Source organism: Eschscholzia californica, unplaced genomic scaffold (assembly GCF_041429995.1).
Source record: "Eschscholzia californica isolate CP2 unplaced genomic scaffold, dmEscCali1.0.p SCAF_6, whole genome shotgun sequence".
Taxonomy (NCBI): Eukaryota; Viridiplantae; Streptophyta; class Magnoliopsida; order Ranunculales; family Papaveraceae; genus Eschscholzia; species Eschscholzia californica.
Genome location: NW_028238483.1, coordinates 38,858,907 through 38,886,754, shown reverse-complemented (window position 1 = coordinate 38,886,754; position 27,848 = coordinate 38,858,907). Strand labels below are relative to the sequence as shown.

Below are 27,848 nucleotides of genomic sequence, written 5' to 3'. Positions count from 1 at the left end.
TATGAAGTATAACACTAGTAAATACAAGAAACAGAAAGATTGAACATGAAAAGACATATTAGTGACTAACCAACCACTAAATTATGAACTCTAACCAAATAGCCAAAACGAGTCACAAAATGGTAGCAATACTGCAAGCTCCAGAAGATGATATGTTTTCGAGGAACTGATAGAAGAGGTATAATGAGCTAGTAGTGGTAAGAGCGAGGGTAAGGAGCTTGGTGCTAGTCTCATTTGGAACCTGTCTTGTTACATAATCAAGACACGGGAACAGCAAAAGCAGTTAAACTTCGGTGTGGACTCTGTAGTGATCTTTTTTCTGCTCCAAATCTTTATGTCCAATTTCAATAACCTTAACCAGTTATCGATACCGATATTACTTCCCCAACTAGCAATGGTTCCTGCCACTTGCTCAGTCAAACCAATTCTCCATAGCTTGGGACCAAGCCAATTCTTAGTTCAGAGCAAGAAAAAGATGTACAAGTGATGGCAAGGTTGAGCCCCGAGGAAGAAGTGCATATTGCTGTAATAGAGTTGATGAACTGGAAACAGAGATATTTATATCCTGTTTATGCACGAGCTGTTCGAGCGAAGGAGAAACATTTAGTTACTGGCTTGATGTTTGTAACGAAAGTAAATCGAATAATGCTGTCGAAAGTGGTGAATCAACTCGTCATGCAACGCCTTAACTTTATCTTCGGTTAAATATCAATGACTAAACACCACGAAAGCATAAAACAGATGTGAACTTCATTATAAATTAAGCAGAAGACTACATTTTCTAGTTTAATCAACATAACCCAGTTGACATAAAAGAGGAAAAGAAAATATATGTTTCTCCAAGATTTGGTATTAAAACATAGAAAAAGTGAAGGTTCAGTACTCTGGTCAAAATCATTAGAGATTCACCGCATAAACAAATGAAGTCTGAAGGTGAGTGCTGAAGACACCTATAAAGAGATCTTCAATTGCCGTCTAGCCTTTTAACCTATCGGAAATGGTGTGTTCGAAACATTCTGCATCAAAGAAAACAAAAGATGGGAAATCTCATACAAACGAGGCCCCGAAAATAAGTTGGAATTCGAGAATTTCAAATGACGATCATTTATGTTAATCACGACAAGACTGACGTGTTTTCAGCAAGTGAAACCCATGTCTAACCTTGAATATCCGTAGCTGCTTCTTACGGGTCTTGAGGTTCTGGTCGAAGGTTCATAATTTGAGACAATACAAGCTTTGAGAGTCCTGAGATCGCGTCTTGAACTTGATGATCTTCATCTTCTCTATTACTAGACCATGTTCTTCCGTACTCCCCGGCCATGACTCTCGTTTTCCTTGACGTTTCAAGAACTTGTTCAAGATCAGATTGTGCTAATGGCCTTGGTGTCTGTTACAAGCAACAAAAGCAAAAAAGAGAAACATATCAAGTTTGTGAGAGGGATAAATTGTAATCTTGAGCCCCAGCCAGTGGCTGAGTAATTGGGATAGACCAATCCACCAGGTAATTCGCGGATCAGATTTGGGGTAGCCCGACCTAATCCCATGTAGAGTCCCCCATGTTAGATATTGTGTACAAAACTTTGAATCATTGGAGTTCAATTTGAATTGTTGAAGTAGAGTTGTTGAAAATTAGGTCCAGTTACTCCGTAAGAATCATGGATCAACCTCTGTCCGACTCCAAGCCAAATTCCAGATGGCTTAGCCCAAATAGTAACAACAAAGAACTAATAATAACACGAAAGAGATGAAAAATATAATGCGTATAAAAGTTGGGGATGTGTACTGACATTTGAACGCTTCCCACTTTTCTCATCGTTTAGAAGATCCCGGACAGGAAAATAAGCTGCTTTCTTACAGAGTTCAAGAAGATCTGAACCAGTATATCCCTCACATAAACTTGATATACGATCGTAGTCGATGTCCTCTTCTACCTTTTCACCCTTCAAAATAACCTTCAATATTTTGACTCTCTCACTACGATCAGGTACCCCAATCTCAAAGGCCTGGGGAAGACGCCGAAGTATTGCTTCGTCAAGTTCTGAAGGTCGGTTAGTTGCAGCAAGGACCATAACCCGAGCACTCTCTACATTAACAAAAGTAGCATACAAATTAAAGGAAGAAAAGCTCAGTTTTCATCTTATGAATTTAATTTGTATTATGTACTGTAAGATAAAATAGGGTGTTTGCTTACGATCTGTGGTGAAACCATCCCATAAAGCCATGAACTCAGTTTTCATGTTAGCCATTGCCTCATGGTCAGTACTTCGACGTTGCCCCAGGAAACTATCAACCTCATCAATGAATATAATTGCTGGTTGGAGCTTATGAGCCAAGCTGAATACAGCAGCGACTGCAAAATTTTAGCGAACTATTAATAATCTCAGAAATCTGCATCTCTGACGCTCTCTTAGGTTGTGCTTCATCTCAAAGAAATGTACTTGATAGCAGTCTATTCATTTCCACGAGTTCCCTAGAAGCAATTCCATGCGGAAGAAGAGAAGCATATCCCTTGGAAATGTTCGAATTGTCACACTTTTAAGTCAATGGGGTCACATTTTGTCGAAATAAAAATTTCAATCGAACTACGGAAAGTAGCAAAGTTTATAAAGTCCACCTATTTCCATGAAAATGAAGGTTCTGTGAAACACAAAATTTTTAAGAACTTGGGAATGATGATTATAAGCATTTAAATCTTTAAAATCATATTTTTGATGTAATCTACATTGCTTTGAGGAATTCCTTCACTTTTTACATTAAGAGTAACAAATATAAGAGAATCTGTAATTTACTTGATGATCAGAACTTACCAAGTTTTTGAGCATCACCGAACCATTTGCTCATCAAATTAGAGACTCTAACATTAATAAATACAGCCCCAGACTCCCGGGCTATAGCTTTTGCAAGCATTGTCTTTCCCGTTCCAGGCGGTCCATACAACAAAACTCCTTTTTGAGGACTAAGAAGCTTTCCGCCGAATAATTCAGGCCTTCGGAGAGGAAGGATAACCAGTTCAATTAGTGCTTGCTTTACATTCTCCAACCCACCAATTGTATCAAACTCGACGTCAATGTGATCAGGGTTGATCACGTCACAAGCTATAACATCCTGCAAGTTCATAAAAGAAGTCAAACACCCTATTGAAATAACAATAGTTACCATTGTTTATTTTCCAAGATCCATTCTTGATGCCTTTTAAAAGATATCTATCTCAACATGAATACACTCACAGCACCTCGTAGCATGTTCCTTAGATTCTTTAGGGGATATTGCCCGTAGAGAGGAACATACCATACCCTTAGATTCGTTAGGGGATATTGCCCATATAGAGGAACATACCCTTTTTTTAATACAATTTCGGCAGCCTCGGGTGAGGCTGCAGTTGCAGCGTGGCTTCATTTTGCACTTCCATTGAGCTTTGTGCGGCGGCAATTTTGGATGATTTTTTTCGTGTCAATTTTCGACGTGATATCAAACTCTTTTGACTACACTTCAACTATTTTCATGCTGCGATCTCGCGAACAATTTGTGAGCACTTTCAACCAAGCTTTTGCTAATAATTTTTGGCAACATTTTGATGGCACAACGCATTTGCGGACAACTCCAATGACATCTTATGGGCACTTTTAACAAGAGTTTTGACGTCATTAGTAGCGATTTTTTAGGATTCACAATTTCACTTCTGTGATCACTTTTAACCGTTCTTGGATGGGCCGTTAGTAGCGTTGTTGAATAGGCTGTCAAAAGCATTGCCAGTGTTGCCCCACAAGCGCAGCATAAATCGTGAATGCAAAAGTGCCTAGCTCCATCATTTGATACGGTCCTAGTTCCATTATCTACCACTAATCAGCCCCCTAATTTTGAGACTTGGAATATAAGAAACCTTATCTAAACTCACACCCCAAACGAACTACAACCCACACCTATTCCCGACAGTTAAAAGAAAAAAAATTCAATAGAAAGAAAAGGTCATAAATTTTAAACACAAACCCTAACTTCTTCAAAGATACCTAACAAAGACAGCTAACTATGTTCCTGAAAATCAGAAATTTACTACTACCCGTTTCATGAAATCGATAAATTCAAATAGAAACATACGAAATTTGCTAACTTGACAGAAAAAATCAGTTTAGAGAGAGAAAATCAGTGAAGAGAGAGAGAGGAATGGTATAGTAATAGTAATAGTATATAGTACCTCGTAGGAATTGGTATTAATGAGAGGACGTCCTAAACGCTTTGAGATTTCCTTTTTATGTTCCAAAGCTTTCTTGGTAGACTCTCGATTTGGGTCGAGCTGACGAAGACCAATGAAGAGAACCAAGGTACTTAAGGCAGCACTTGCAGCGTATAAGATTAGCTCTTGAACCAACTTCGTTTCTGTACCTCTACCCATCCTACGTACGCCCTTTTTCTCTGATCAAGTACTTTCAGATTGTTAGGTTTTCATTCTCTCTCTTGTGTTTATTTATAAGGCCTGAAACAAAATGAAGTTCTGAAGAGAGAAAGAGACGAAACGATTAGATTTTCCATCTTCTCTTTCTTCATCTACACGGTAAAATTAGCGGTGAAGTGAATGTTCTGACAGGCCGGGCCGTTGGGCCCAAATGTGTCGGTCCATTTGTTTGGTGAGCAACGGTCTGTCTTTTTTGGTTTTAGCTTGAGCCGAAGTCAGGCCAATAAGTGGTTGTTTGACTAAGGTGTCGTTTGGAAACCAAAAGTAGAGGTACTTTTGTTTGTAATGGAAGTTTTTTTGCATTAAAAAAGTTTCAAAAGAATATTTGACAAAAATGTTACTTATAAGTAAAAAAAAGTCAAAAAGTTGGTTTCGTAATTCAATTTACTTTTGATAATTTTATTTTTCTTTCAACAAGGCTAGGTGAACCGCCCAAAAGGGAACCACCCAAACCGCCTGAGAGAGGAACCCACGTTTCTCTCTCCTCACGGTGGTGGTTGGGATACGGTGGTGGTGGATAAGGTACGTGAGTGATAGTGACGGAGTTATGGTGGTGGTAAGGTGGTGGTGGTGGTGGTGGTCTGGTGATGGTGGTAAAAGTGGTGGATAAGATATGTAGGTGGTAATGATGGAGGTATGGTGGTGGTGGTGATGGTGATGGTGGTAAAGGTGGTGGATAAGATATGTAGGTGGTAATGATGGAGGTATGGTGGTGGTGGTGATGGTGGTAAAGGTGGTGGATAAGATATGTAGGTGGTAATGATGGAGGTATGGTGGTGGTGGTGGCGGTGAAGGTACCATGGTGGAGATACGATGTGGTTGTTGTCGAGGTGTGGTGGTGTATGGTGGTACGAAGGTGGTGGTTAAGGCGTGGCGGTGGTAGTTGAGGTAGGGTGGTGGGGGAGGTGCAATGCTTGTTGTGGTGGTGGTGGTGGGGGTAGAATGGTATAGTAGAGGTTTAGTTGTGGTAGTGGAGCGGAAATAGACAAAAAAAAAATCAGTCAAGTAAAATTCATGCATGTCTAAAAAAAAGTTACTTTATTTTAAAGTCAAAAGTTAAAAATTTGAACTTTAAAAGAAAGTCAAATTTTAATTAAATGAAGTCTGTAATTTTTGCGTACCAAACTAACTTTTTGACTGTTCTACTTAAATAAGCAGAAAAGTAACTTATTTTAATGATGCCAAACGACACCTAAATCGTCAATCGAAGTCGAGACGATTATTCGAACGACTGACCTGGTTCGGCCCGGTTTGGTTCGATTCATCGATTTAATCGAGCACAATTTCATTTCATTGCATAAAAAGTAAATTTCTTATTCTTGATTAGGATTCTTTTCCTTTCTAGTTTAACACTTTTAAACGTTATTAAATTATTATTAACTAATTTCAACAAAAATAATAATTTATTATTAACTTAAGATAATAAAGATAATTCGGAACTTATTACTAAAGTTTAGTATTTATTACTCTCTACTTCTATATATCATATATATTTAGTATGATAAATAACTTAGGGTTTGGACGGTTCGGCTTGGGCGGTTTCTAAAAACCCAAGCCGAAGCCAAACCAAACCGATTTGAGTTGTTCAGTTTTCTGGTCGAATCGAGTCAAAGAATGATCGGCTCACCCAAAAACTGACCAGTCCGGTTCGACTTGATTTGGTTCGGTTTTTGCTCACCCGTACGTTTGGACTTTGAAGCCCGTCAAGTGAAGGCATGGTGCTCACCCCTACATTTGGACTTTGAAGCCCGTCAAGTGAAGGCATGGTCCGTTAAGAGGCCTTATTAGGCTGCAATGTCGTGCCCTATACAGCACGGAGATGGATTGGGTGCCCATCTAAATCCGGTGTTGTGGGTCGGGTATTAGACTACCAGGGTATATTCCAGGCCTACGTAAAATATAGGAGTGAAGTAAATGTGGAGTATCCCACATGGTCCGGCCATTGCACTGACTATGTTAACTGGTCTCTTTGGGGTTGGCTATGATGGGATGACCCATTAATAGGTTGTGCCCAGCAAGGTCGTGCCTGTCAGCCGCAGCACCGTATGTTGAGGAAGTCTCGGTGAATGTCGTAGTTACAAAAGTAACCTTGCTCTAATATCCGTCTGGATCTGAAGGTATCCGTGACCGTGAGTGCCCAAAACCCAAATACGATATTAACCGACCCCAAAATCTCATATGGGCCAGACTCGACTTCTGAAATCCACCAGATACCAGAATGAGAAGCTTCTTAGCCATCAACACATACTATAAGAACATTCATATCTTGTTTAATCAATTGTTCTCTATTAGGCGTCTGCATGTGGGATGAGTTTTGTTCTTCGAAGCAAGCCCAAGCTCGCCGATAAGGTGTTGATCTTTTCTCCGCTTTTAGTCTCTGACAATTTGTTTCTCCATATTAACCCTAATAAATTTATGAATCGAAACATTCTTGGAGAAGCTAAATAAGGAATTAAAAGAGAGCTTTTATGAATCTTAGATTCTTTATCTGGTTGTATACATAAACCTTTGGAAAATCATGAATCCTTATCAGAACACAACATCAAGGAATTTGTTTACACCGAAAATCAATTTTCACTCAAGGCAAACCACCTTCCTCAATGTTTTCTTCTATTCTTTCCATCTTCATCTTCATTCAAGTTCTCTAGTTCATCTGATTGATTTTTTCGAACTTCCCATCCTCGAAGTTCATCTCTTGATTGATTTTGTGCAGATGGCAGCTCCATCTTCTCTACTTTCTTCTTCTCCTATGGAATTTAATGGTTTCAAAAGGCGAAATTGGATATAACAATAACAATAGAATAACTTGAACGGAAAAGATACAAATTTTGAAGGAGAAATACCTTCCTGGAGAAACCGCGATGACCCTGAAAATGAACATTTTTCTTTTTTGTTAATTGGTTGAATATTTGAAAGCCTTGAAGATCTCCGTTACGTATGCTTGCTTCAAGCTGCCAATAATAGGTTGATTACAACCTTACACGATATAAAGCGAAGGGAAAAATGGTATCGTATTCTCGTATAAGATTTGGTTTCATTTTACCTGAATGTGAATTATGCATAGGACAATGCTAGCAATCGGAAGCCAACTCTCTTCGGGCGAGAGAGATAAGTTTGTCCTGTAAAGATGTGAGCAAGATCAGATGTTAGTCTCATTCGAAGCCTCAGTAGTGGGGCTCGGGCCTCTGCCCAGGCTGGGACGGGACAAAACGAAGTTTGAACCTAACCAAATTTTCTCCGAGCCACTTGTGAGGTCAATAACAAGTGGGCGGGTGAGAATAGGTTACATTTTCAATACGTAATCACTTATAGTTCCAACATAATTAGGGTTACTCGGTTCAAGACTTACGTGAAAAGAAGAAACCCAATGAAATTGCAAACTTTTCTATGCGTAATTGAATAGATAAAGTTGACTTGCAAGATTGTAACATATGGGCATAAAAGGATCAAATGCAAGGAAGTTAAGTTCCAGACAGATCATTAACATTATAAAGAGTAATCACGATTATGCGTAAGGTAACAAAAAAAAAACTAGTGTGAATTATAGCGTAGTTAGACGCATCATGCATGAGGAATCTATTCCACCCAATATATATATATATATATATATATGTATATACATGCTTGTTCTTCCCCTTCTTTTTTCCTTCGTCGAGCCATACAGCATGACGGCTGTACCGCCTTAGATTCTCCAATTGAGGGAGCTTAATGTGGGGACGAAACGACTAATTGATCACCTCTTCTGATGACTTCATCAATGGGCAAAGGACGAATAAATGGGATTTCGGTGCTTCCTCTTGATAGAGGCTCTGGTCTACTTCTCTCACTCTTTCACCTTCTTTCTCAAGTCGTAGCGAGTTTTTTCTTACACTCTCAAGATTCGCTTCATCTCCCACATTACAATCAGTAGCGGAAAAAAAGGGACAAAGCGTGCCACCTCGCCTAACTCGTTGCCCTTACCGGGTAATATGACGGTAGCCGATTCATCTAGCCCTAACCATCCATCCTGAGTCTTCACAAGAAGGGGACTATGTGTGACAAAAACTAGCAAATTTGCATCTCTTAAAGCTTTGAAGATGACAACAATTATCACTTGATTTTGAATTATCTCACAAAGACCTAGTTCTTTTGCAAACCATAGTCTAAAAATTGCAGTTTTAAGATATCCCAAACCCCTCATATGGAGTTATAAATTCAAATTAGAATAACACTAGAAGAACTTGAAAAGGTATAGCTAATGAAGAAGAAGAAGGTAATACCGAATATAAGGAGCCAAATATACGATTGAATACACTGCATACCGTTGACTACCAGTATCCAGCCAAGCAAAAATCCAGCTCTATTCAAAAAATCAAGATACACAATCAATCATCAGTAAATGGGTACCTCAAAAAGCCCTAACCTAGAGAGAGAAAGTATATATATATATATAGAGAGAGAGAAGAGAAGCAAATAAGAAAATCTAACTAACCAGCCAATTGAAGTAAGGAATGAAGCTAATGATACCCATAACCGCAAACCTAGCATCAGTAGTGTTAATAGCTGAACCATTATCTTCCTCATCAGGAGGACCATTTGAAACAGGAAAAAACAAAGAATTAAGCATACAAGCTCCAATTGCTATTGCAAATGGCGCATCTTGTGAAAACTCAGCTTTACATTTAAAACTTCTTCTGTTCTTCCTCCACTATATATAACCCACAAAACAAACTAAATTTAGGGTTTTTCAAAATTAGAAGATTGAAAAAAAAATGAACGGTTTTTAGGGTTTACCTGATTGAGTTTGGGTTTTATAGTAAGAGCTTGAAGACTTGGTAATGGAGGTCGAAGAATAGGAGGTCTGATCGAGACCAAAACCTGAGATGTGATCATGGCGATGACTAACTTGCGCCAAATGGGTTCATTTGTAGTAGAGACTAGAGAGAGAGAGGGAGGGAGGGAGGAAAAGTAGGTAAACGATTCTCGAGTGTCTCAAAATTGTTGGGAGAGGTGCCATTACTTCGTGCTGTACCGATCGGTGAGAACCGTTGCTATAATTTGGGGTGTCATCATTGACTAGTACGAAATGACGGAATTTACCAACAAAAAAACGACGTTTCTTATACCACGGTATATTGGTTTTAATGACGGTATGTATGTAATGGGCTTAATTATTTAGATTGGGCTAGGGAAGACCCAAGCCCAAGCTCACATATTCCTCACCGTCATCTTCTCCTACCACCGCCACTTTTTCTTTACCTTCTCCTTCAACCACCACTTTTTCTTTAGCTGTGGGCATGGTTAGAGAGGGAGGTAATAGTGTGTTGATATTTTAAGGTAATAATAACTAACTGTTATTTAAACCTAATAAATCGTGAATTTCCTCCATATGAGATGAGATCAGTTGTAATTGCTCATATTAATAAAGTTCTTATGACAAGACAAATTCATAAAATGTTTTACAGTGAGGTTCATCAAATCTAATCGAATTTTATTAATTCCCCAAAACTTCAGTAGTACTTAATTACAATTATTTGTTTAGTATGATTACATCTACAACAAGAAAATTAAATCCCAAAATTTCAATCAAGATCTAAGATCCCCAAATTAGAAAACCCAAAACAAAAGAATCATCATTTCAGCATCATCTTTCGTCTAAGTGTTCTTGATGATGCTTTTGAAACCAAATACCCAACTCCCAAACACATAACCCAAATTCCCACATCCACCGCCCATTTCCCACCTTCCATTTCAATCTCTTCTTCTTCTTCCTCTTCATCACCGTTCGATGATCCAGTTTCCATCTCACAACAACAATCACAACTACCTTCTGATGTTTCCATCATTTCTGTATTTTCTCTCTCTATAACTTCTTCTCTCTCTTCAGGTATTTCTTCCAGAACTTTCACTACTTTCCTTCTTCTCCTTCTCACTACCATCTTAACTTTCTCAATCATCGAAACATTTCCATCTGCTGCAACAAAAACCTCTCCTTCTGAAACCCTAAACCCTACTGGATGACTTTCAAGTACACATTTACAATCCAATTTCCACTCATCTTCATCATCTTTTCTGAAAATACCTTTGATAATCTTCTCCTCTTTTGAGTAAATTTCAAATCTAACTCCTTCACTTGCTTTAACTCTCTCTCTACTTCCATAAACTACTTCTCCAACTTCTTCCTCATCATTCATTATTAATTTCTTTTTTTCTTCTTCAGATCTGATTCTGTAAAGAGTAACAAAAGCTGATGAATCTGATTTGATCTTTGAATCGTTGATTTCGAGTGGTTTTTCATTGATTCGTGGTAAATAAAGAAGAGTAAATGATTCAGGTAATGGCTTTTGAACTTGTGAAATTGATAATTGAACATAAAATGCTTTGATCTTCAATTTATCTCTTTCGTTTTGGTAGAATCCATAGTGATGATTATCAGTTGTTCTACACATCTTCGATTTGATTTGGTTTCTAGATTTCTTTGATTCAATGATATTTTTCTCTTTCTATAAATGAGATCTTTTAGGGTTTCTTATATAGAGAGAGAGAGAGAGAAAGAATCTGAATCCATTGAATACTGGAAATATAAACCGGAGGCTTTGAGTACCCGGTTTGATTCAATTTCGATGGTCGCCATGCACCTGGTTTTGAGATTCTTTTTTGTTATAATCCTTGGTACGACAGTCGTCCTTGGTTTTGAACCGTCAGATCTTTCCTCGTGAATTGAAAATAGTGAAATTCGAGGGAAACGTCGACTTGCTGCGTAAAATGAAACTTCCTAGTTTGTGCCTTTAGTGATATGATATATGGTGTTTCGCGAGCTACCCTTGTTTAACTCAGTTCTATATTTTCACAGATAGATGACAACTTAATGTGAAACGGCTAAATCAAATTGTTTGTTGTTTTATCTTTTATTCTTTCGTGTTTATTTTCACTGTCACCTCTAAGAGCAAGTCCAATCCCAGTCTGTCTTAGGCCGAAAAAACCATTTTTTCACCTAAAATTATTGGCCTCAGCTCAGCCTCTAAAATTCAGCTCCAACCCCAGTCTCTCTTGAGGCCGAAAATTTGAATTTGGAATTTCCCAATTTACTAATAAAATTCAATTAAAAAAACATCGATTACAACTAATAATTGATTAAAAATTTAAAACTACTTAAATACGACTAAACAACACTAGAAAAATTAATTAAAAATAACTAGAAGGGGTTTCTTGGGTCTCGTGGTGCACCGTTGAACCAAGCCTCTCGCGCCGCTAAAAGCATTTGTTGAGCATGTTCGTCGAGAGACCTAATATCAATCTTCATTAAGTCCATCGCATATTGTCAGTTCGCCACCTCCGTTTGCACCCGTAGAAAATCTTGTTGCACCTTTAGGGTCTCTTGTTGAACCCGTACTGCTTCACTCAAAGTTACTGATCTTTGTTGGGAATCTTCGTCTCTTTTTTCCCAATATCCCTCACTGGGAGTTTTTTAAGCGGTAGAATGTGTGGATGGTTCGCCAACTCTTGCATTTGCTTTGGCTTGTTTACGGCCAATTGGTCTTTCTTCCGATGGATTGGTATTAGAATCTCTTTTACCGGATGTTGACTCTCCTGGCATGTCTGCCATCCACTTGTTGTGTGTCATCAAAATTTTGTAAACATGTAGGAACCTAAACCCTTTACCTTGATGATTTTTTTATACATTTCGATAGCTCTTTGTAACTAAAATAAACAAAATATATATATAAGTATATATTATGAATGAAGTGAAAAGATAGAAAAAAGAAATTAAAAAGTTAGAAACAATTACCCGGTCATAATCGTTTTCTCCGCTTTTTGGAACTTTATTTATTATCCTCAAAGTCGATATAAAACTTTGACATTCCGAGCTTATCTCACTGAAACGAGATTTACAACTTCTAAGTGTGCGTTGAAACTTTGCACTCGCATTATATTCATCCGATATTTTTTGCCAAAATACTTTATATTTTTGGCTATTTCCGACAACCGCATCAAATGTTATTTTCAAATAACAATTAGTAAGTAAAATATCTTCATCCGGCTTATACGGTTCCCGTTTAGTTATCTTTGTCGAAGACGTCCCTCCTTGCACACAAGAATCCTCACATACTTTATAATCATCAACTCCTAATTGAGCCGACGGGTAAGTAGAATTAGGGGACAACATTTCCATATAACTTTGGTTATCGAATTCGTTGATGTCTAATGGATCCATGGGTGAACAAATGAAAAGATCAAAAAAAAATTAAAAGAAAGAGAGATAGAAATGGAGAGGAAGTTGCAAGAGATGGAGAGAAAGAAAGTGATGAAGAGGGTGAGAGATGAAAATTTATAGGGGTTGGATCCATTTCTAGCCGTTGGAGCAAATCCAACGGCTAGGGGGCATCCCCAAGTGACCGTTGGGGCCCCAACGGTCACTTGGGGCCTCCATTCAGTCGCCCCTAATGTTAGGGGGCGACTGAATGGCCAACCCCAGCCTCAGCCCGGCTGGGGTTGGACATGCTCTAATTCCAGCCACCACTCAGCCCGACAGTGTCGGTAGAAATTGGTGGTGGCATGAGGAGGTGGTACCATGGTATGCTAGTGTGATTGGAAGATACCGGTCAAAAACAGATGTTCTTATATTCAAACTTAAAATGGGTCCATTGTCGTTAAATCTGATTTACTCAAGTGTGTATGCCTCGAATAAGAGTCTTTTTTTCATCTAAATCCCCGCACAGCTATTCCTTTTGTCCGACTATTAACTCATCTCCAATCTCTCATTAGTTGTCCCTAGTATGGAATTCATGAAACCCTTGCGAACATATTGCTTTCTTTAACATTGTTCTCTTCTTGGATCTCTACATAGTTATTGATCCAGGAGGTCTTTATATCACTAAAGTTTCATGTTGCCTTGTTTACTTTTATAAATGCCTTACCTTGTCCTACTTTCCTTGTACTTGGAAGTATAATTATAGTTATCACGTTATTCTCTTGCAGTAAAATCTCTCTGCTTTTCCATCGTTACTTTGGTGCGGTACACTTGTGTCAGTTTTGGAATTCTTACTTTAAGGATTGATGCGATCCCTAGCCTTTTCACCGTTACTTCGGTCTGATACTTTTGTGTCTTTGAAATTCTTACTTCAAGGGTTGATGTGATCCCAAGTTCAGGAGTTTACTCTTTGATCTTGCTATCAGGATCAAGAAAACTTAAGGTCTCTTTATTGAGACGTTTGGGGGATAACCTCCTCTATCACTGGTCTTTTTACTACCTCGATTGGGCTACTCTTTGTCTCTACGGAGAATTGAGTTTTCACAGTTTGTTTCGAGATTCGATGACCACCATATATATATCAAATGTTTTGGTTGTGTGTGTGTGTTTACAAGTTATTGTCTTCTCTTCGGAGAGCTCAATTTGTGTTTCAAATCAGGCATAGTTGTATTCACATCGGACAACGAATATGGGCAACTTCTCAAGGATTTATGTGTGTCAATTGTGTAACTTGCAGAAGGGTGGTCCTTGAAGGAGATTCAAACAATGGTGCAGACATGCTGACAGGTCAACCTACTCATGCTTATTGGATCAGCACAAGAGTCGTCACCTTAGATCTAGCTTGAAAAGCTTCGTCTGAAATTTTATGTTTTAATCCTGTATGTTCGAAGACTAGCTATTTGAATGTTCAACTAATTCAGTTCAGTAATACTTAACACTTCACTCCAGAATGACATAGTATTTATAGGAGAAAAAAAAAGTGTGTATGCCTCCAACCAATATTAAGCTCCCACCATTAGATATTAATGCTTCTTGGGCAACAAGTTAACTTGGGTGAGTTGAGATGTACCAAATAAAATGCAACATTTATGTGTTTTGTTTGAAGGAGAGGTGTCGGAAGATGATTTGTAGCCCTATTCATTTGCGAGGAAGATGACACTTTTTGAGCGGTTTCTTAATGAGTGCAAAACGTGTGTCGCAAAAGTCGGAAACAGAAACAAGTGCCCTATTGGATGTATTCGAAACAAACGCGGCCTTTGTCTTCTTTCTCCAATACCAAATTACTTTCATGCATCCCTTTAATTCCAAAACTTCCCTTCCTTATCTCTTTCTGACTTCTTTTTCATGTCTTGCTGTGTGATTGTTCTTAGTCTATTTTGTGTACCAACAAGGCTACAGAACCCGCCTATACGGACTCCCACTTGAGCCGAATATAAGAGAAACAAAGGTTTCTCTAATTCTCTCTCCTCTCACGTGTTCAGTCACGTAGAGAGAGGTAGTTTTGTTTATCTCACATGCGGTTCAAGTAGGAGTCCCACGAGGCGGGTTGAGTACACTTTTTGTTTATGTACCTTTTTGGTTCAGAACTCTCTTTCATCTTCTCTTCCCGTTTTTTATGGGTCATTCGCTGTTCAGGGTTATCTATTATCTATATAACAAATGGCATAGGTTTTGATGTCATGTCATAACTTTGGTTTATAAATCTGGGTCGTCCAATTCTTTTCTGTAAATCACGACCCTTCTTTTTAAGGGTTTTTAAAGGATAAAGGTGGAAAAGCGAGAATAACTACTCGCTCCCTATAAATTCTAAGTATTTTTCTCTCTTTCCTCTTTTCTCCCTTCAAACAACTAAATATACTCTCGGTTATTATTTTTAATATATTTTTATTTTTGTTACTTCAATATCTTTATAAGACCAAAATATTTGATAACTTTGTATAACATAAATATAGAAATTTTCGTGCCCTACAGGCACGGGCTATACCCTAGTTTAGTTACGGAATAGCTTGTTTACTGTCCATCAATCTTTGGCGCAGTAGTTGGACACCTCTCTTAAGTCCATGAGGTCATGAAATCGAGTCTCGGTGAAAGTAGTTTGCCATCAAGATTTATCCCATGTAATTTAGGTTGTAAATAATGTAATAATTTGTCGGGTTTTAATCCTCTTTGTTGTTGGACTTTAGGCTTCTTTCATTCTTGGTTTAAATTAGGCTGTTGTCGTGCTTATTACATCTTCGTGATGTATCAATGTCTTGTAATGACTAACGTAAATCGTAGTCGAATTCTCAAAAAAAAAAAAAAAATAGCGTGCTTACTAATTATTTTATCTTATCTATCATTTTTCAAGTAACTAATAGAAAAATAACAACGGTAAATAATACTAAGCCACATTAATAAACATTCTTGATGGGTTTTTCTTGAAAAGCTAAATAGAACTATTTCAAGGATACAAAGTAGGTCGTGTCTTTGACATTTTTCAGAAAAATTTTAAAGTTTACGTGAGAAAATCTTGGATGTCTAGCACCACCTCTTCTCTTCAAAGCAGAGAAGGGTTGATGACATACTGCCATTGTCGATGACCTTCATAATAATAAAAGAAAAAAGTTCTTCCACTTCTCCCACCACCACCTCTGACAAGTGACCACTACTATTTCTCTCTCTCTCTCTCTTTCTGCTCAAACTCTCTTTCGCTCTACTGTAGACTAGATGAAGAAGATCTTTATTTTTCTAATGAAGACCCTAGCAAATGTAGTCTGGCCGCCCTTCTCTGGCATGAAGAGATGGCGGGGAATTCCCGGATTTTTTCCTTTCAAAATTGTTGATGCTGGGGAGATTTTATAAGATGCTTTGATTAACCTTAAAAAGAGATGTAGCCCAAGCCCAATAGCCCACAACTCAGCATTGTTTTTGATTTGACAATGGTGGGCCTACTTGGAATCTTTATATAGGATTCAGCTTTTGTATTGGCCCGATTATTTTAGCTTGGCTTCTTACGCTTTGTCATTGATCGATGCATTCTTTGTAGTTTTCATGGCCGACCTTTTGTTCCCATATTCTTTGCCAAATCAGCTACAATTTATTTCATGGTTTTTCATTCAGCCCGTAATTTCTCGACTATGATTGTTAGGCATCTAAGAAGCTTCTAATGTTCCTCTCCAAGAGTTTCCCACTCCTTGTTTAGGGAAATTTCGTCATGGAAAACCTCCTGTTTTCTCTTTTTAGTAAACTTAACATTGATGGCTCTTCTTAATTCTTGACAGTGCAGGTATGAGAGCTGTGTGGTAAATAGGTTGAGATGACATTTTTCTTGTGGCTTTTGCACACCATGTAATGAACTATAGACACTGCTTTGATAGACATGCATATTTGGTTGATTTAATAGTCAAAAGTTAGGGAGAATCCCAACTTCTCTTACATATATTCCAATAAGATAGGGGTTAAGTTTTGAGGTCCATTTTAACCATTAGTATGACTTTTAGCTGGCTACTTTTGTAGGGCCATTATTCAAAAGTCACCATTGATAGTGTTTTGATAAGGTGATGTAATGTGATGGCTCTACTTTGAGTGGAAATAATAAAGTCTATATGGCTCTAAAGGAAGACAATGAGCAAGAGATGAATGATTGTGTAGGAGGGACGAGACTACATACTCTCTTTATGATGCTTACCATTGAAATTTGAACTTTAGAATCTTATCCCACCATGACAAAAACATGGTGGATGAAACACAAAAAATAATATATACTTATATATAATATATTGACGTATCTACTCAAGGGCCAGGAGGGGCCATGGCCCCCCTGACCCTTAAGCATTCCAATTATGCCCATTTAATTATATTAAAATATAGTTTTACATTACCTTTAATGGCCCTACCTAAAACCCAACAACTTAACAAACCCTCATTCTTTCTTAAATAAACTCAACCCAAGCCAACTCAACTTAATCTTTCTCAAATAAATCTAACACAACATAAATTCTTTCCACCACCAGAATTCCTAGACATCAATAAGTAAATGACCTAATGCCCTTAGTTTCCACCGCCTCTCTATTTCGAATGGTAATTTTTTATTATTTCAATGGTATGTTACATTATAAGTTTCTAGTGCTTTTCTATTTGTTAATATATATATATATATTGGATCCAATATATATATATATATATATTGGTTCCAATTATAAAGAAAAATTAGTTCGAGTCATTCAAAGTTTCATATTATTAACCAAAGTCGGTTGTCTCTTTAATTGTAATCGAGAACAGGTAAATTTGTTAGAAAAATAGTCAATCTCTCTCTCTCTCTCTATATATCTCTCTCTCACTCACACACACCCTCTTCTTTGTGCTTACAAGTTAATTACATAAATGTATATATATATTTGTAAGTAAACGTTTAAATAATGTCGATAAAATGTATTTTAAGTAGGTACGATTCAAATGGCTAGTGGGAGGAATTGATTGTATATATTTTGAATGGAATTGAAATTTTTTAAGTTTGTAGTTTTGAATGGAATGGAATGAAATTGATTTGTGTTAAATCTTCATGGCTTATTTGCGTATAAATTTTTGAATTAGTTTATGACTAGAATATCTCGGCCCCCCGCTAACAAAAGTTCTGGTTCCGTCCGTAATTTATATACATGTTCAACAAAAAAAAAAAAAATAATATTGTATACATATATTTATACTATTAAAAGAAACTAAATTATTTTATTACAGAAAAGGATAATGCTCATAGGTCATTTCTACTCCCTTGTAGAGCTTAGAACTAACCATATATAAGTTAACAAATCAACTTTTATCACAATCCACTCCCTTGTAGTTTTTTTTTGAGAAATTACTCCCTTGTAGTTGAAATGCATGATTTCAATATAAAATCGTGAAAATATAACAAGGAAAAAAAGCATTTTAGTATATCAATTTTTACAAGAATTAAGTTCAATATAAAGATTACTAGACACAAAAGAATACTTTAATGTTCTTCTGCCCAAATGATGTATCTAAGAAATATAATATAATGTAAATGAGCAAAACGGTGTTCCGAAATAGTTTAGGAAATGAAGAAAACAAAAAGTCTAAACCCATTTGTATTTTTATATTTCTAACCAGAGCAAATAATTGAGATATAACTAGCTAGGTTAGCAAAAAAATATTCTATATATTTTTTATGTTCATGTCACATGCAGAGTCCTTTTGTCTACTTAATGTGATGGTCAGAGTACTTTGTTAAGATTCAAATCTTAAATTATCACAATTGACAACTCTCATTTAAAAAATTAAAATAAAATAAATACTTGCTAACATTCTCTAAACATAAACTGTCTTTCTCCTTTAACGAGTTACATAAACCAACCAGACATACGGGTTTAGTGCACATTTTTTGTTGTCATGAGATCGAATCTTGTTGGAAGACAAACTGTGTCATAGTTTATCTCATGTAATTAAAATATAAATTAGAGTTATTCAAATATTATCTGAACCATCTGATTCAAACTAGACCAAATCTATCCTATCGGTTCTTTTACCAAACTAAATCACTAGATTAGCTTGATTAGAAATTATCCAAACCTACTAGATTGGCTTGATTCACTGTGGGTTGGTTTATATTTCACATATACTTTTTAAAATTCGAAATATGATTTAATCAAAATACTCTAAACCATGGCATATAATATAATCACTCTTGAAGTGCAATGTAAAAAAAAAGTGAGAATAGATGAGGCAAGACCGTGGGTTGGGGGCTTCCAACATAACTTAAGGGCGCATGTAAGAATTTAGGAGGGAAAATCTTGAATGCACCCAACCCCTCTTCTTCTTTTTCACGCTGATATGACAGTTGACAGACTTTCGTTGTAAAAGAAGGTTGATGTTTTGAAAAAATAACAAAATTTTCCAAAACTTCCAAAATATTTGTGTGCATTAAAACTTCTGTTTCTCCTAACCCACCACCACTTCTTCTCTTTACGGTGACAAGAATCGTGGCCATCCGTCATCGACAACCCTTCAATTTTCTTTGATCTTCTTCTACTTCTTGTGGTGATGATGGGAGCCCGGGAGGAGATATTCTAGTTGACGATTCTCACGAGCGACCTTCTTGAAGAGAAGAAGAGGGGCTAGGAGCATCCAAGATTTTTCTACTATTTTGAATACCCAAGAGATTGTTCTGAAGCCCCGAATTTGTGACTTAACTAAATCGTGATACAAAACAATTTCTTTCTAGGTGGAACGTTCACATCAAGTTATAAGATTCTAAACTCTAATCTTAAGCTCTCTTGAAAATACATGAATACATTGTAATTCTCCTCAATATATGTTTGTATAACATTATAATGTAAATTGGAACCATATAACAATATAAAAAATACTCTAGAAAATAGGGAAATCTTCACAACTTAGTTATAAAAGTGGGTTTAGGCGTTATAATAGGAATTATGTTATTAAAAAAAAAAATAGGAATTATGTCGTCATATTCTAAACAAAAGAGATTATTATTACATAATGTATTAGGGTTAAGGAAATGATAGTATCATTTGGTGATGTAGTCATCATTACATCATAACATCATACACTTAAGTGTTAAGTGAATCATTCTTGAAATATACTACAGTATTTCTCTAAAATTTCTTTCTATAAACCCACACAATCTTAGCTTTAATTATTCAATATTCACAAATCTATATCTAAATTTTACTTATTTTGATTTACCAAAATTATAAAAATCAAACAGTAGATTATAAAGATTCTATCACTATCCTGCCAAAATGAGATCTCATAAAAAAGTTGCTAGCTTGGACAAGTCGTGTTTCATCCACACGCCATTTTTTGTATTTATTTGGTAAAACTACCACTTGGCCACCAATTATGGAATAGAATGGGTGAAAATGAACTCATATTGGAATCATTTTTTAAACCCACAGTTTGATATTGACAATTAAGAAAAATTCAACCCTTGATGTAGAAATTCTGTATTTAAAGTGGGGTTTTCATGAACAGATGAAATATCAAAAATTTCTAAGTCAAAGTTGTTGAAAGGATTTGTAGTTGTTCTTGAGTAATTTTCAAGACTATTGAGTTTCTTTCTGTACTACATAAAACTGTACAGCTTGTGAAGTACAAGTTAGATGGTAAGGAAAACTTTCAATGAAATTCTTCAATTTGGTGGGTTTTTGATTTCTAAGTTGTTTATTTATTAACATTTATAGATTAGATCGGATTAGAGTGATACCCATTTTGAGATTCTGTGGGTATTCATTGATTTCTGTTTAGACAGAGAGAAAGACAGTTTTGATTGAAGATTATATGATTGTTTTCAATTAGAGAAACCAACCCATTACTGTGTGCAGAATTTGAGGGATTAAAACTAGGGTTTCAGTGGGTTTCTCTGTCGATTGAATTATTCTGTGGGCAGAGTTCATTCATGGATTGAGTAATAGGACAAAACCCATTTGAAGATTCTTGGTGGTTGTTCATTTTCTGTAATACCCAGGTGAGATTACAAAACAAAAAAGTATTTTGATCTATTTCAATTTCATAATCTCTAATTAGTTCTATAATTCTTGTGGTAAATGTAGAAAAGGAGTTATTGAAATTTATCAAGTTGGAGCTATGCCTATGATGAATGGTATAGAGCTGAAAGAGAAGAAAGAAATTGAGAGAGAAGATATGGAGGAACCAAAAGAACAACAAGGGGAACAAGATTTATCAAGGAAAATTCCACCATGGAAGAAGCAAATTACAGTTAGAGGATTAGTTGCTAGCTTTATAATTGGTGTTATTTATAGTGTTATAGTCATGAAGCTTAATCTCACAACTGGTCTTATTCCAAACCTAAATGTATCTGCTGCACTTTTGGCATATGTCTTCATTAGAACATGGACTAAAGTCCTTCATAAGGCTGGTTTTGTATCCACCCCTTTTACCAGACAGGAGAATACAGTCATTCAAACTTGTGCTGTGGCTTGTTATAGTATTGCTGTTGGAGGTCTCTCTCTCTCTCTCTCTCTCTCTCTCTCTCTCTCTTGACTCTCTCTCTTTCTAGAAACTTGAAATTTTCAACTAATCTTGTTTATTGGATTGCAGGTGGTTTTGGGTCATACCTATTGGGATTGAATAAGAGAACATATGAACAAGCAGGGGTTGATACTCCTGGAAATAGTCCAGGGAGTTATAAGGAACTTGGGGTTGGTTGGATAACTGGTTTTCTATTTGTTTCAAGTTTTGTTGGACTTTTGGCCTTGGTTCCTCTTAGAAAGGTATAAATAATTCTTTGTTTATCTACTTTAGTTATTGTCTAATTTCTTGTTTATCTATTATAGTTATTGTTCTTAAGTGGGGGATTTGATTATTATGATTTGAGATTGATACTTGGATAATTTCCTGATTGAACTCTTTCCATTCAAATTTCTGCCTTTTGTTTCTTGATGTGATTGATTTACTTACTGCAATTCGACTTCCACTTTAAAACTAATCGCTAGTCGATGAATATCTTTGATTAACTTCCACTTTAAAACTAATTGCTAATCGATGAATATCTTCGATTCTCTGTAGATCATGATAATAGACTACAAGCTAACTTATCCAAGCGGAACAGCAACTGCAGTTCTCATTAATGGTTTCCATACACCTAAAGGAGATGACATGGCCAAGTACTTGCTAATAACTTTACAACTCTTTGATTAGTTCATATCTTGATTCTTGAATTTGGGTTGGATAGTAAAATTAACTTTGTTTTTTTCTGTAGGAAGCAAGTCCATGGATTTGCAAAGTTCTTTTCGATAAGTTTTCTATGGGGTCTCTTCCAGTGGTTCTACTCTGGAGGAGAACAGTGTGGATTCTCACAGTTCCCTACTTTCGGGTTGAAAGCTTGGAACCAAACGTGAGTGTTTCTTCGCATTTTCATTCATTGATTACTCTCTTTCTTTTTGTTTGATAACTTTGGGTTTCTAATTCACTCGATTGTACAGTTTTTTCTTCGATTTTAGTATGACTTATGTTGGAGCTGGGATGATCTGTTCCCATCTTGTGAACCTGTCTTTGCTTTTCGGAGCAATTCTCTCGTGGGGAATAATGTGGCCACTGATACATCTCCAAAAAGGAGAATGGTACCCAGCGAAGTTATCCGAGAGCAGTATGAAGAGTTTGACGGGTTATAAGGTCCGTGAATGTTAATTTTGCTTCGATTTTTCAATGTTATATAGCATGGTTGTTATTAGTCGATGATTATGCAATTTAAGTATTTAACCACCAACCTATAACCTCTGACCTTATTACTCTGGTCATCGGGCAGGTGTTTATCTCCATTGCTCTCATCCTGGGAGATGGACTCTACAATTTTCTCAAGATTCTATTTTACACCGGTCGAAGTATTCATTCCAGGATCAAAGACAAACGTCAAACTGCAGGTAAAAGCAAGCAATATGATTGTTTATTGTCGAAAAAAAATCTATGTTTCCGTGGACGTTAGTTTAGATAGATTTTTATTTGTACAAACGTCAGAATCTAATTGCCGAAGTATTCGTTCCAGTATACATGTGATTGTTGATAGATTTTGCTGTATGTTTTCCTCCTCTCATCAGTTGCAGATGAACAAAGTAAGCCACATGACGATCTTCACAGAAATGAGTTTTTCATGAAAGAAACAATTCCACTATGGGTTGCATTTGTCGGATATATCCTCTTCTCGATTGTTTCAATCATCGTAATACCACTCATGTTCCCTCAGCTAAAATGGTATTACGTAGTCGTCGCTTATACTCTTGCTCCATCTCTTGGATTCTGCAATGCTTATGGTGCTGGTTTGACCGACATGAATATGGCTTATAATTACGGAAAAGTAGCTTTGTTTGTGATCGCTGCCTTATCTGGAAAAGAAAATGGAGTGATTGCAGGGATGGTAGGATGTGGGCTTATTAAAGCGATAGTATCGATCTCCTCTGATCTAATGCACGATTTCAAAACCGGACATCTCACAATGACTTCACCTCGTTCTATGCTTCTAAGCCAAGCGATTGGAACTGCTATGGGTTGTGTGATCGCCCCTTTAACATTCTTTCTCTTCTACAAGGCATTCGATATCGGAAACCCTAACGGAGAATTCAAAGCTCCTTATGCTATTGTCTATCGAAATATGGCTATTCTTGGAGTGGAAGGTTTTTCAGCCCTACCTCAACATTGTTTGCAGCTTTGTTATGGATTTTTTGGATTTGCAATTTTTGCTAACTTGTCAAAAGATCTTTTCCCACCGAGGATCGGAAAATGGATTCCTCTACCGATGGCTATGGCCGTGCCATTTCTTGTCGGAGCGAGTTTTGCTATCGATATGTGTGTTGGAAGCTTGGTTGTGTTTTTGTGGAAGAGATTTAACAACAAGAAGGCAACTGTATTGATTCCAGCAGTTGCTTCTGGTTTGATATGTGGAGATGGGTTGTGGATTCTTCCTTCATCCATTCTTTCTCTTGCCAAAATAAAGCCTCCTATGTGCATGAGATTTTTGTCATCTTAGCATTAGAATTCTGTAGAAATGAAAATGAATATCGCACAAAGAACAATGTAAAAGATTTTACTAGTCTTTAATTCGAAAATCGGCCGCTTAAGATCATGACGGACAGAGAAGAATAATCTTCCATTGTTGCAAATTTTCTTTGAAGCTTACTTACTGAAGCAGCTCTATAATTGATGAATGTTGAACGAGCTTTGGTGTAATTTATACAAACCATTAGAATTTATTACATATAAGCTTATAAATGTAAACCTTAGATGGTTTATATAATAAATAGAATTTTCTTTTAGTTGAAAGAAAGAGGAAAAAATTGTTCTTGATTTACATATATGATTACAAACATATAAAAGAAATCACTTACTTTGATTCAATGATCAGATATTTGTAGAAGGGAGATTTTGTAGGGAATGCCCAAACGTGTTAAAGGCAATCTATTTTACAAGCTTGACTTGGTCAATTAAATACGACCATGTTTCTTTAAAGGCAATGCCTACAGTAACCAAGTTTGAGCATTCATATAGGGCATAAACAACAACGGGTATGATGTGTGGTAGCTCTTCTTACATTTTTTTTCTCTTCTACAGGGCATTTGATATTGGAAACCCAAACGGAGAATTTAAAGCTCGTTATGCTATAATTTATCGAAATATGACGATTCTTGGTATTGAAGGTTTTTCTGCACTTCCTCACCATTGTTTGCAGCTTTGCTACAGATTTTGTTTTTGCTGTTTTATCTAACTTGTCGAAAGATCTTTGTCCACCGAAGATCGGAAAATGGCATGGGTTCCTCTACCTATGGCTAAGGCAGTCCCATTTCTTGTTGCGACAAATTTTGCTGTTGATATATGTGTTGGAAGCTTGGTTGTATTTTTATGGCAGAAATTCGGCAACAGGAAGGCAGCTATATTGATTCCTAGAGTTGCTTCTGGTTTGATATTTGAAGATGGGTTGTGGATTCTTTCTTAATCCATTCTTTCCCTTGCCAAGGTATAACCTCATGTGTATCCTTTAACAAAAAAAAAAAATGTGTATGAAACTTTTGTCATCTTAGCATAAAAACTTCTCAGGATGCTGCAAATTTAGAGACGGAGAATGATAATTCATTGTTTTTAATTGATGAATGTCGTCCGAGCAATCAACATTGTTGTGAAGGGTTCGGTTCTCTCTGTTACATAGGGCAATAAATGTAAATAAATTGATGATTTGTATAATAAACAAAGTTTTATTTTTGATGATGCAAGATGAAACAAGTGTTCTTGATTTCAATTTGAGGAGATATCTGTTCAAGTAGGTAAAAGCTCTTGGAGTATGCGAAAAATCTGAGGAAGTAGACTTTATATATGTGGTGAGAAGTGTTCAATAACCGTGGGTGGCGACCTCGAAACGACCTACTTAAATAGACACGCAGAAAATACGATTAGTGGCGAGTGGAGACCCAAAGGGCTGAAAATATCAGCTGGCTTAGACCAAGGGGTCATGGTCCGCTACCACCAATAAAACACCATGGGCATCACCCCTTTAGGCACAAATTTTTCAATGAAAAGTCCAAAAAACAAGTCCAAATAGGAAAATGTTGTGGCAACAATCCCACATTGGTGGTGAGAGGGAGTGTGGTGCTCCTCTTAAGAAGTTAAACACCCGTCCCTAGTGAGGCCTTTTAAAATCGTGAGGCCCAGGTGGGCCAAAGCGGACAGTATCACTAACCGGCCAAATTTTTTTTAATCCACTTTTGACCCCAAATCGATCAACTCACTGTTTGACCCCTTTAAGTGTCCGACATATCGATTCGAACACCAAATGCAAAAGAAAATTCAATTTTTCCAAAGTTATCCTTAGGGGCCAAAATGAAATTAAACATTTTTTTGTAAAACATCTATTTCCACCTCATCTCTTATTCTCTCCTCCATTTCATCACTTCTCACCTCCACTTCATCTCTTTCTCTCGTCATCTCATCATTCTTCTCTGCCCATCCGACGAATTTCAACCCATTAAAAAAAAATCGTTCTTCTTTTTTTGAGTTGAATGTTGCCACTCCGACCGACGACCTTTTACGAGAGAAGAATGATGAAGTGGAGAGAGGGAAAGATGAATTGGAGGTGAGAAGTAATGAAATGAAGGAGAAAAAGAGAGATAAGGTGAGAAATAGATGTTTAAAAAAAAATAGGGAGATTTTATAAGGCCCCCTTATTTTTGTTAAAAGGCCTCCCCTCAGTGATAATTTAGCAAGTAAAATGGTTCACGGGGAGGCCTTTTAACAAAATTGGGGAGGTCTTATAAAACTTCCCAAAAAAATATTGCTGCCGGACAATTATAAGAGCCAAAACCGTGAGTTGGTCAGAAATAGGGGGTTAAAATGAAAATAACCCAATTTAATAACACCAAGGGTGTGTTTGATTCCAAGTTAGGGAAAGGAAAAAAAATAAGAGAAAGTGTTTCTCGGAGAAACATTTTCATCTAGAATTTGATTCCTTGAAACATTTTCTAAATTTTCTACTGTTTGGGTCACCGAAGAAAATAAAGTTATTTTTCTCATGTTGTTAGTTTTCGTTGTTTGTCTGGCATATAGAAAAATATTTATTTACTAAATTATTTTTCTATAAAATATTATTGGTAACATTATACTTCATTAAACTAAAAAGACATTTTTCGTAAAAGCTTAAAAATGACTCAAATAGTTGTCCTACATTACTATTTTAGCTTGTGTGTCGATGTCGTGGAATGGAGAATTTCGCAAATATGCAAATCTTTTCTTCAACAACCCTATAGTTCTTTCTACAACATTGCGCAATGATGAATGATAATAATTAAATAACTCTTTGGGTGTTTGGGGACGATGACCAGCGTGATCCTTAAGATGATATCTAGTACCACGGTATGGTGTGAGGAATCCAGGTACAAGAGGAAATCCCGCATCAGCAAGATAATATTTGCCTACATGGACGTGGTTCATTATGATTATTATTAGTAACGTAAAACTTCAGTAGTATCTTTCATTTAATATACAACTAAATCAAACTATCTACCTATTGGAACAGTTAGTTTTCGTCCAGAACGACTGACTGCACATCTTAATAGACGACCATCATGAGCAGACCCTTCCCATCCGGCAAGTACGTAATGAAATTTCATATCAAATCCACACGCTACAAGAACATTTTGAGAAATGAAACCCTTCCTATTTCGATATCTAGGTTGGTCCTTGATTGGAACATTTGCTCTGATGTGTGTACCATCAATTGCACCAACAACATCCTATATGATATCACATAATGTCAATTAAAACTATTTAAGTAAATAAAATTTAACTAGATCAGTTAATTTCATATTCTAAACTAACCTTGAAGTTATCATGCCAAGATTTTCGACGACTTCTGTCTGTAGGAGAGTTTGTTATTGTTGCTGGTTTCACAATATCTTTGTAGAGTCTAAGTACGGATGTTAAAACTAAGTGGAAATACCTACTCACAGTTTCTCCCGATCGAATGAATTGAGGAACTGAATTGCGATTACGTTGGTCATGGCCAACAATATTCAAAAAGATAGCTACTTGTTCTTCTACCTTTACATGGCGTTTGTCAACTAACCCATAACCACGCAACCAAGCACACAGACGTTGAAACGGACCTCGTTTCATTCGCAGTTGTTCATGACAATAGCGGTCACTCTCTAAATACATCCTCTTTAAGACACTTGTTCTCTCTTGGTCTCGATTAATATGAGGCATTCTATTGAGATCTGCATTTCTTCTACGACGATGACTCCAGTATGCATATATGATGATAATCATCATCATACACGCAACCCTTAAGCGCAATTTTCGCGTAAGCATTTTACACCGTTAACCGAACTAAACCAAATAGTTATAAAAATTAAGAAATGAAGTACATAATGAAATAAAGATATATGAAAATGAATTGTATATGTTGGTCCATGCTAGGTAAGAATCATCTTACATGTGATTTGGTTGACCTGAATACTAAAACAAGCCATATACAAAATTTGCTCTTTACAAAATCAAAACCTAAACAAGAATGAAATCAAAACCTAAACAACAAAAGAGACATAAAGAACTCTGAACTATTATTAGTACTACCACCACCATGAAATAATCTAGTACTAAGTAGAATAGAGAACTCATAAGCAATACAAATTCAAATGATCAGTGAGTAAG

General features: G+C 36.5%; 4 protein-coding genes across 5 annotated transcripts; 1 reads left to right on the top strand and 3 right to left on the bottom strand.

Moving 5' to 3' along the window:
- Positions 1 to 730: 730 nt before the first annotated feature.
- On the bottom strand, positions 731 to 4,580 carry LOC147534631 (uncharacterized). Its single transcript, XM_086651293.1, has 6 exons — positions 4,193 to 4,580; positions 2,808 to 3,105; positions 2,192 to 2,350; positions 1,788 to 2,083; positions 1,162 to 1,387; positions 731 to 1,016 (listed from the first exon to the last, which is right to left on the bottom strand). The coding sequence occupies exons 1-5, from the start codon at positions 4,388 to 4,390 to the stop codon at positions 1,184 to 1,186; spliced, it is 1,155 nt and encodes a 384-aa protein (XP_086507419.1). The 5' UTR covers positions 4,391 to 4,580; the 3' UTR covers positions 731 to 1,016; positions 1,162 to 1,183.
- A 2,315-nt stretch (positions 4,581 to 6,895) lies between these two features.
- LOC147534630 (zinc finger matrin-type protein) lies at positions 6,896 to 9,905 on the bottom strand. The gene is made up of 6 exons (XM_086645347.1): positions 9,224 to 9,905; positions 8,922 to 9,137; positions 8,710 to 8,789; positions 7,494 to 7,569; positions 7,294 to 7,401; positions 6,896 to 7,197 (listed from the first exon to the last, which is right to left on the bottom strand). Exons 1-6 carry the CDS (start codon positions 9,320 to 9,322, stop codon positions 7,048 to 7,050), a joined length of 729 nt encoding a protein of 242 aa, XP_086501473.1. The 5' UTR covers positions 9,323 to 9,905; the 3' UTR covers positions 6,896 to 7,047.
- LOC147534629 (NADP-specific glutamate dehydrogenase) lies at positions 9,902 to 14,833 on the bottom strand. Its single transcript, XM_086645346.1, has 2 exons — positions 12,933 to 14,833; positions 9,902 to 11,369 (listed from the first exon to the last, which is right to left on the bottom strand). The coding sequence occupies exon 2, from the start codon at positions 10,876 to 10,878 to the stop codon at positions 10,063 to 10,065; it is 816 nt and encodes a 271-aa protein (XP_086501472.1). The 5' UTR covers positions 10,879 to 11,369; positions 12,933 to 14,833; the 3' UTR covers positions 9,902 to 10,062.
- A 4,840-nt stretch (positions 14,834 to 19,673) lies between these two features.
- LOC147534628 (metal-nicotianamine transporter YSL2-like) lies at positions 19,674 to 23,775 on the top strand. Of its 2 annotated transcripts, none has more exons than XM_086645344.1 (8): positions 19,674 to 20,664; positions 20,750 to 21,159; positions 21,258 to 21,430; positions 21,726 to 21,823; positions 21,919 to 22,053; positions 22,142 to 22,331; positions 22,465 to 22,579; positions 22,754 to 23,775. In XM_086645344.1, the coding sequence occupies exons 2-8, from the start codon at positions 20,784 to 20,786 to the stop codon at positions 23,677 to 23,679; spliced, it is 2,013 nt and encodes a 670-aa protein (XP_086501470.1). In that variant the 5' UTR covers positions 19,674 to 20,664; positions 20,750 to 20,783; the 3' UTR covers positions 23,680 to 23,775. The 2 variants fall into 2 exon arrangements, with proteins under 2 accessions (XP_086501470.1, XP_086501471.1); XM_086645345.1 differs by having other exon boundaries at positions 19,758 to 20,664; positions 22,160 to 22,331.
- Positions 23,776 to 27,848: the final 4,073 nt, after the last annotated feature.